The sequence below is a fragment of the Odontomachus brunneus genome, unplaced genomic scaffold (assembly GCF_010583005.1).
Source record: "Odontomachus brunneus isolate Ranch 3 - 2012 unplaced genomic scaffold, Obru_v1 Obru_scaffold_238, whole genome shotgun sequence".
Classification (NCBI taxonomy): Eukaryota; Metazoa; Arthropoda; class Insecta; order Hymenoptera; family Formicidae; genus Odontomachus; species Odontomachus brunneus.
Genome location: NW_022639688.1, coordinates 408389 through 418889, shown reverse-complemented (window position 1 = coordinate 418889; position 10501 = coordinate 408389). Strand labels below are relative to the sequence as shown.

Sequence of the window (10501 nt, the reverse complement as noted above, 5' to 3'; positions counted from 1 at the left end):
TTTGGAAAGCTCTCGAGATGTGCTATAAGAATATGCAATGAAAAATGGGGTGTTCCATTTAAAAAAATTAATGTGACCTTGACCTGACCTTCGCTACGCAACCCAAGGTCAAACTGATGTCCCGCATAAGACATCCAAGAAGAAAAATATAAGTAGAACAGATAAAAGTGAACAAATACTGTGGAGGTCATTTTTCAAACAACCACGTAAAATTTCAATATATTAATTAAAATAGTTGGGAAAATTAGAGCGCGCGATGTAGCAGGTGGGACATACGGCTCGCCGCGACCGGCAAAGAAAATAAACAATTGTTCGCGAGCCTATCTCATAAACCCAGGGGTGGTGACTACATTTTAGATCTGATACTGCATGATTGGCCTGCGAGCAATTGTCTATTTTCTTCGCCGGCCGCGGCGAGCCATATGTCTCACTCGCCGCATCACGCGCTCTGATTAGTACATTTATTTTATTTAATAATTCGAAAGGACCCCGCAGAATCCTTATAGAAAATGGGTTTCGGTTAAATTTTCTGAAATCGTGCTACATTAGTGCTTACATATGCGATAGTTTTTGATGTGTAGATCAAAAGTGTGAATGGGCGCGAAGTCTGAAAAATTATAGTTTTTGAGTTAAAGTCTTTCGAAGTTGTAGTTTTTGCGCATTTTGCAGTATTAGGCTGCAGTGTTGATCATATAAAGTGGAATGAGAGATTTATATTCGTTTTACACTGTGTACATATGAAAGAACACCATTTAATAGCGTACATATGTCATTTAATTAAAGAACCTACGAAAGAAAAAATCTGCGCATTTAATTAAAGAACCTACGAAAGACAAAATCTGCGCATTTAATTAAAAAACCTACGAAAGATAAAATCTGCGCATTTAATTAAAGAATCTACGAAAGACAGAATCTGCGCACAATCTGCCGCCAATCTGTCGTCAAAATCTGTCGGCAAGCTCTGCGTGCAGTCTGTCACCAATCTGTCATCAGAACAGATTCTGTGTGCAATCTATTGCCATTTTGTCAACAGGCACTGTTGACAGACTCTGTGCAAAATCTGCTCGCGCAGTTTTGGCTATCTGCCCAGATATAAATGCGTGATGATCGTGTTTCATCACAATATGACTTCATATTATGACTCCAATTTGATACTTTTTTAAAGGTCATTACGTGATCTCATGACATGAGCACCAGATGCACCAGATGCACACAAATAATGTACAAATTATGTTACAAATTCTTGACATAATGTTGATTATTATTATTAAATAGGGTATTTTTGTGACATCATAACATTCTGAGGCGTATATGAGCTCGCGTCGATGTCTATTCTTGTCCTCATGTCTGAAGATACATGAATACAATATGAGCTCAGAATGAACACATTTTTCTATCTGGGTGAGTACCTATCCTTCTTATAAAATGAAACTTATATTTTTCGAGATATTTAATAATTTTTCAGACTTTGCGCTTATTCACACTTTTGATCTACACACCAAAAACTATTATGTAGCACAGTTTCAGAAAATTTAACCAAAATCCATTTTCCATAAAGATTCTGCGGGTTCCTTTTACGCGTTGTTCGAAAAATGACCTACAATGTTTGTTCACTTTTATCTGTTCTATTTATATTTTTCTTTTGGCACGTCTTATGTGGGACACTCTGTATATGTACATATACAGGGTGTCTTACACTCTCCTCCGGGCATTTTGTGGGGACGTAGAATGGATTGATGTGAACATAAAAGTCCTATACAGTTTTGCGATATTCGCAATAATATAGATATTAATTAAAAAAGATTAAGGAAAAATGGCACGCTGAATGGTAGAGGGCGAACCGCTTCTTATCTCGACGTGGTACAAGACGTAGGAGACGCAGCGATATAAGTATAGGCAGTGGTGCATTGTCTTCCAATCATCGCGCGCGACATCCGTGCGCTTTATTACTGGGCCGCGCTGTGACTCGAGCGGGCCATCCTCTACCATTCAGCACACGCTTTTCCTTAATCTTTTTAATTAATATCTCGACTTTTATTGCGAATTTCGTAAAACGATATGGGACTTTTATATTCACATCAACACATTCTATGTCCCCACAAAATGCCCGGAGAAGAGTGTGACACCCTGTGTGTTATGTGTGTGTGTGTGTGTGTGTGTGTGGCGCGTGCGTGCGTGCGTGCGTGCGTGCGTGCGTGCGTGCGTGTGCGTGTCGCGTGTGCGTGTGCGTGTGTGCGTATGTGCGTGTGCGTGCGTGCGTGTGCGTGCGTGCGTGTTGGTGCGTGCGTGTGCGTGTGTATGTGTGTGTGTGTGTAATAAGAAGGAATATAAATTTTACCTGTATCTAAACTGTTCACCTAATTCTTCAGCTACTCTTGGTGTGATTTCAAAAATACCGCTTCTAGGTTGCGCATGACCACCATACGCGTATTCTTTAACAAAAACTTGTTATTACACATACTTCCCCAATCTTTGTGCTATACTTTATTATTAAATATATACCTGTTCCATATATTTCCACGCCTGAATGAAAAACACCAAGACCAATAGGTGTAGTATATTCATTTATCCAATACTATAACAACATCCACTGAATTAAATGGTATCAAATAAAATAAAAAAATGTTTAGCTATACATAAATATTGAGGTATATATATATATATATATATATATATATATATATATATATATAAAGATAAAATAAATAAAATTTACTTTTAAAGAATATTAATCATAAATAAACTAATATTAATGTAATTAATACCAATAAGTTATTTAAAAAATTTTTAATATTTAAGAGATTTTTATTTTACTTATTATATGACTGAAATAGTGGCTTACCATGTCATAAACATTTAAGATAATTGGCTCACGTGCCATTTTTGGAATTAATTCTTCACTATCTTGTGGATAACCCAAACAACTTGGGAAAGAGAGATTACAATTAAGACCTGATGAAAACATCATTGGAAGCTTTGTAGTCCACGGAAAAAGTTGTCAATAAATATGCTAATACACCTAGCAAATATATATATATATATATAATCTTATTACTTTACATAATGTATATCCATATATATAAACGAATTAAAAATTTAAATATAATGAAATAAGTGAAAAGAATATACATTTCTTCTGTCAATTGCTTCAAATTATATAAATATCAATTAAAAACTTAAAAAACAACTTCCTAAACATTTTCTAGACATTTATTTTAAAAAAAATTTTTTAAATCTACAAAAATGGAAATGCTGTTATAATTTAAAAAATTATTAAATTCCTATCTTACCTCTCCTAAGGATTCCGGGATCAATCATTTACTTATATATGAAACTCCATTGGATAATAAAAACTGAAAAAAAAGTTTGTTAATTTCTCTAACAATTCTCAGGGGTATTACATGCAACACTTTAGATGAAAAGTTTATGTTCACACACACATTAATCATTCCATACTTAACTTAAATTTAAATATAGCAAAGGAATCGAATTTTAATCTAACCTAACAATTTTTTACAATATTTCAACAATTTTAATTATCAGTTATATTGAGTAATATACAGAGTAATATAAGAGAAAATTTGTATATAATATAAAACTTAAAATATCAACCATAATCAGATTAATTAAAAATAATAATTTACTATAATAAAAAATATATTTAAATTTACTTTAAGCGTGTAAAAGTTATTCTAAGTATGAACTTTGTTAAATATTTTCTGTAGGAATTTTAACAAAAATCATAAATAAGATATATTTTTGTATGCATTAAAGTATAAAGAACAAAAACCAAGCATGTCAAGACAAGTACATTTTACAAATTTTCTTTTAAATACTGATTTCCGGTTTTCGGGTCTGTCGTCCTACTGTGCGACGTCGTAGAGACCCTCAAGTAAAAGGTCTGCAAATTGAAGCCATGACGGGATTGGTCGTTATTGATTTTGCAAGAATATGGTGGTACCAATGAAAAAAGCATATTTAGCTGCTATCCATAGGTGTTCAATTCGCTCGTGGAATATACTTTATCCATTGTATTCTTCTTTCTGTGTTTTTGGAAAATGTTTCATCAGATATCCCTTAGCTGCTGAATTTTTACAATTCGATATACAACAGCCTGGCATTATGGATTTCACTTATCTGTCAGTTTGTATATGTATGAATATACGTATTATATAACATTATATACATAAGTTGGTATAAAATATATAAAGTACGAATGTAAAGAACAACATTATTGTATAGAAGTTGTACAATAATGAGCTAGTTTGAACAACATTATTGTACAAACTAGCTGTGAAAGTTGAAAATATTGAAAACATATAGGTTAGAGGAATATTATAATATAATACAGGATAATAATATGATTATAATGTTTTTAACTTCCACAGCTATTTTACAACTCCTGTACAATAATATTGTTATTATTTTCGTACTTTGTATATTTTATACATATTTAATTGTTTATTCACATGCACATTGCATATTTATATTGTTTATGCACATATAACTATGTGATGCGTTACGAAGGCCGCCATGTTCTTACAATTGCTCGAAGTTTGCAGGTCTCTTACTTAAGGCAGTTATTTTCAATTGTGATAGTCAAAATTAGATTTTAGATAAAAGGTTCAACAACCGATGAATTCTTTTAAGTGAAAATGAAAAACAGATTTTTAAACATTATTGGCTCTCTCAGAATAGTAAAAATCGATAAAATAAATAAAATGATAGAAAAAGAAACAGTTTGCTGAATTGCATTGCCGTCGCGGAATTGTAGATCATGGCAACGTCGCATCTCTATTAGCGCTATGCGACGCCAAGCTTCGAGGAATGCAACGTTGCCACATCCGCAAAGCATAGTCGCGAACGAAAAAATAAAAGCTATACTTATTTTTGCTGATTAATTATACTCTAATAATGTACGATCAATTTCGCCGAGACTGAAGTATGTACTTTTGTAAATATTCAATTAATTTTGCCCAAATTTTCGAAAGTATACGGTTAATCGAACCTATATTTAACACACATACGTATTAATACCCAAATTAATTTTGCTTTCAAAGAGATCTGTGTCTTCATTGTTTTTGACCAAACTACCTCAAGGGTCTCTACGGCGTCGCGCGTGACCATAACGCGATCAACGTATGTGCTGCGCACCGCATGCGCGACGTCAAGAACTTTAATTTGTTTAACTACGTACTATCCTTTCAATCATTTTGAAAATTTTTTATGTTATACTAAAGTATTCTTATGTTATTCTAAAGTATTTTTGTTATATTAAAATTTTTTTATTAAAAAATAGGAGTAATGTCTTAATCGCATAATAAAACCCATAATAAAAATTTGAAAAGAACTCAACAATTTTTTAAAACAAGTTCTATTTAACAAAATTGTCATATATTTATATGAATTATAGGAATTTATAGTAGAATGTGTGTGTGTGTGCGTGCGTGCGTGCGTGCGCGCGCGCGCGCGCGTGTATATAAAGATCTTAATTAAGTAGTCTTAAACAAGATATCTTTAAGACGTCTTTTAGATGTCGTTAAAACGTTATATATTATGTGGAAATAGTTAACACAAGTGGAAAGCTTAACACAAAATATTTTGAAAATTCGACGAAAAATAAGATATTTTCAAGATATTTTATATTTTACATACATATTTTTGTTATATAAAAAATATAAAATATCCATATTATACATAGTAAAACAAAAGGTACTTTATAAAAAAAATAATTCCACTTGAAGAAGAATGCAATTATATTTAAAAAATGCATTTACGAAAAAAGCGATGTCAAAGAAAATTTTTCTTAATTAAGATCTACAATTATTTCCGTAATTTTTTTACACATTATCCCATTAAACCCCATATTTTTTCATTAAAATTGCATTATGCCGTTATCAATTATTTTTTTGTTTTTCTTTTATATCCCCATAACTCCCATAAAAACATTATGCTTTTAAGGGAATAACACTTATATCAGTGGTGACTTATGGTTAAAATTTCAACCGAATCTGGCTGGGGGCAAAACACACATGCTATACTCTTTTAGTTCAATTTTTTAATATTCCTTAATAATTTGACAAATATTTTTTATTAACACTTTAGTATAATTTTCTTTTTATGAAATAATATTTCATAAAATATTTTTCACTTCTTTTAGAAAATATTTAATTTTCCTAAAAACTCATATTATTATATTTAATTATAAAAATTTTTAGTCATATTGAATTACATTCAATAATTTTTCGTCATTTTCATTTACATTTTCTATAAATTAATTATATTTTCAGCAAAATATCTTCAGAGTTGCTTATCTTATTATGCCAAAAAATGAGAATTCTAGTATCTATTTACACTCCGAGGTTCAGATTATTATTTATAATATCCTTTTGTACAGTTATCCTTTTTACTAACAATTTTTTATGATAATTTTAGAATTTTATAATAATTTTATAATTTTTTAATAATAAGCAACAACTTTTTAAAAAACTTAAAGATATCTTAAATAACATACATTTTATGAAACTTAAAGTCAATAGGGGATGGGGGCAAAATCCGCTAAAATAAATATTTACTAACCATTTTTATTTAAAAAAAGAATATATTTTAAGATAATATATCTTCAAAAAGATATATAATATATTTTGCTTTTTTTTTCCAATTTGGAGTGCGGTTTCCTTATATTTGATTCTGACATTTCGTGAACATTTCACTTTTTTAAGAAACAGGACAAAGTCTAACAAAATCTTAAAAATGTCTTATGTAAGACGTCTTATAGTGTTATCAAAAGTTTCCTAAAAAATGTTTTTTATTTCAAATATATATAAAAATATATTTATTTCAAATATATTTTTATATATATTAAATATATTAAATATATTTTTATATATATTTTTATATATATTTTTATATATATTGAATATATTTATTTCAAATATATATAAAATATTATCGGAAAAGAACAACGTCTATTGAATGAAATTTTTAAAACCATGTAAGACTGTCTATATTACCGACTGAGATTTATATACGCTGTTGCTATGGCAAATACTATAAAGACCTCTTAGTCTTTGTGAGTGTCATGTATGTGAAGCATGTCAAAATTTTGTAAAAGTTATTAAACTATAAATTTTTATAATTTGGTCAGTTTATTTTTAAGTTGCAAGTAAAAATTTCGTTTCTTCTATATGAATGGTTATTGAGAATAATAATTAGGCTGTGGATCTGTTCATTCATCCTGTTCAGAATTAGATGTTGATGACAGGTAGCCAATGTTGATGGTATCCAGCATTGTATGCTTTAAATTTTAAATTATATACTACCAAATATCACTATTCGGCAGCATATGTTTTAAAATTTAAAATATATGATGTTCTAAATATTATTATCCGCTAGTTGTCATTGATATCTAATTCTAACTCTGAGCAGATAAGCAAATTCATATTCTAATCATAATTGCCAACTGATTACAGCAAATAAATGATAATAAATAAACATCTTTCCCTTCTTAATATTTATATAATTATAGGAATTTATAGTAGAATGTGTGTGTGTATGTGTGCGTGCGTGCGTGTATATAAAGATCTTAATTAAGTAGTCTTAAATAAGATATCTTTAAGACGTCTTTTAGATGTCGTTAAAACGTATATTATGTGGAAATAATTAACACAAGTGGAAAGCTTAACACAAAATATTTTGAAAATTCGACAAAAAATAAAATATTTTCAAGATATTTTATATTTTACATACATATTTTTGTTATATAAAAAAATATAAAATATCCATATTATACATAGTATAACAAAAGCCACTTTATAAAAAAATAATTCCACTTGAAGAAGAATGCAATTATATTTTAAAAATGCATTTACGAAAAAAGCGATGTCAAAGAAAGTTTTTCTTAATTAAGATCTACAATTATTTGCCATTTTTTTTTAAATTATGCGCGACCTGGCCTATACAGGGTGTCCTCCATAAATAAATATCTTTCCCTTCCTAATATTTATATAATTATAAGAATTTATAGTAGAATGTGTGTGTGTGTGTGTGTGTGTGTGTGTGTGTGTGTATGTGTGCGTGCATGTATATAAAGATCTTAATTAAGTAGTCTTAAATAAGATATCTTTAAGACGTCTTTTAGATGTCGTTAAGACGTTATATATTATGTGGAAATAGTTAACACAAGTGGAAAGCTTAACACAAAATATTTTGAAAATTCGACAAAAAATAAGATATTTTCAAGATATTTTATATTTTACATACATATTTTTGTTATATAAAAAATATAAAATATCCATATTATACATAGTATAACAAAAGCTACTTTATAAAAAAATAACAGTGTTTATTTATACAGACTTCTACACACTTTAAGAACGTAGAACGGATTGAGGTGAGCAAGAAAGTCCCGTGTCGTTTTGTGATATTCGTAATAGTTTTCGAGAAATTAATTATTTTATCTGAGCTAAAATCGACGCCAAATCGGCACACGGATATGTCATGCACATGTGTATATCAAATATATCATATCTTGCTGTATCTCGTAACTATGGGCGGAGGAACGTAGCAAGCCGCGATTTGCAAGTATCACGGTCGCGCACTGGCCAAAGACGTCTTTCTTTCGGCTACCGCTTGCTGTGCGCTCATTATCTCAGACATAATTATTAATTCCTCATTAACTATGCGAAGTTTGCAAAATATAATATTTAACTTTTCTGCTCCGTTTAATCTACTTTTCCACGAATTGTTTTTAAAAAGATTTCGGATACCCTGTATAATGATATAAAGAATATAATTTACAAAATGAAAATCTAAATATCTCCAAAATTAGTTCGCAAATTTATTATAATATTTTATTAAGATTTTTATATAATTTAATTAATTGTTGACTATTTAAATATTTATATGTTACTATGAAATACTATATATGAAAAATTTTATAGAAAATCTATGAACTTCACAAGTCGTTGCAATAAATTGCAAGCATAAAATCTGATTATCCAAAACAAAACGTCCATGAAAAGGTAAAACAAATTAAAGTAAGAGAAATTACGTACCATTTTAAAAATTTTGCAATAATTAACAAATTGATTCAATAATATGAACAAATGAATATACAGAAAGTAGTAGAATGAACTCTGTAGATGCGTCTAAAAAAATATAGCTTTTAATTTGTAAAAAAAATCTCATTTTTTTTAATTTTCTAACGACGATGAATATTAGCGAATAACAAGAGATGAACTTGTTTTAGCCTGTAATCTCTGTATCATACATTGCTTACTGCGTGTGCGCGTCTTATTCCACCAATCGCTAGCAACTAATACACACCGTGGTAAATATTCAGAAGTGCTACTTCACAAAAACCTTGGTTTTTTTGTAGTACTTAACAGAAATAGCTATAAAAAAAAACATGTATACAAGATTTTAAGGGTGAGGGCGTACGATTTTTATTAAAAAAAAATCCGAAAAAATAAAATATAAATTTTATCGGAATATACTGCATCCAATAGTGTTTCACGAAGACGACAACAAAGACAATATGTTTTTATAATATTATTGTATATTATTAAACATGTATATATATTTCAATTTTGTACTAACCAAACCTAACCTTAATCCTAACTTTGACCCAATTTACCTAATCACAAGTCGTCGTGACTGGATGTAAACAACTGGGATGTGAATTTGAAATATACGTGCATTCGCATATATAACACATGCCACTTGTGTACAGGTATCTTATAATCTTTTCGATATTTATGATTTTTACTGTATTGTAGACTTATTTGTTTAATAAGGCGAAAATTTAATAGATATATTCTCTTTAGTAACATGCAAATTTTGTAAATGTTTAAGAACCGTTCACTTCTTTTGTGCCACCATCATTTGGTCATTTATTTGATCATTTTATGTATTTATCATATAATATGGTAAGTATTATTAGACACAGAGTAAGTCACAGTATTAAATCTTATTACTAGACATACTATTAAATCTTCGCCTTACTAAATAAATGAGTCTACAATATACTAAAAATCGTTAATACCGAAAAGATTAGCAAGACCCCTACACAAGGGAGAATGATACTAAATCTTCGCCTTACTAAATGTATGAGTCTACTATATACTAAAATGGATACTGAAAAAATTAGCAAAATTTCTGTGCAAGATAGGACGTGTGAATCACATGCAAAAGCAACACACATTTAACATCATGCGAGATGTATTTTTCTTTTTTTTTTTAGAATGTTATTTTTGCTGGAGTACTGAGGACTTCGCCCCCTCTCCTCCCAAACCCCTCTTGACTAACCAGGGACTTCGCCCCCTGGATCCCCAGTTCATCGTTTGCAAATGTTTAAATAATGCTAACGTTTCAATAAGGCTTCGTTACCTATGCATATTCAAATATATTTTTAATTCGTACACTGTTTGTATGTACAAATGGCCACCGATTTTTCCTATAAAAATCGTAAGTCCTTTCCTCCCCCCCCCCCCCCCCAAAA

At 29.8% G+C, this 10501-nt stretch overlaps 1 protein-coding gene across 8 annotated transcripts in view; it reads right to left on the bottom strand.

Moving 5' to 3' along the window:
• The window catches only part of LOC116852598 (deubiquitinase DESI2), a 34511-nt gene that overhangs the window by 20339 nt on the left and 3671 nt on the right, over nucleotides 1–10501 (bottom strand). For 4 of the 8 annotated variants that reach the window (XR_004379797.1, XR_004379796.1, XM_032833112.1 and 1 more), the window contains 4 exons: nucleotides 3291–3353; nucleotides 2843–2952; nucleotides 2503–2575; nucleotides 2339–2432 (listed from right to left, as the gene is read on the bottom strand). Coding sequence is in view for 6 of the 8 variants with exons in the window: in XM_032833112.1 (XP_032689003.1) it covers nucleotides 2339–2432; nucleotides 2503–2575; nucleotides 2843–2952; nucleotides 3291–3318 (305 nt within the window). In the remaining 2 variants the exon portion in view is untranslated. Of the gene's footprint in view, nucleotides 1–2338; nucleotides 2433–2502; nucleotides 2576–2842; nucleotides 3020–3290; nucleotides 3354–3811; nucleotides 4044–10501 lie in introns of all 8 variants that reach the window. The other 4 variants (XM_032833113.1, XM_032833115.1, XM_032833111.1 and 1 more) reach the window with 3 other exon arrangements.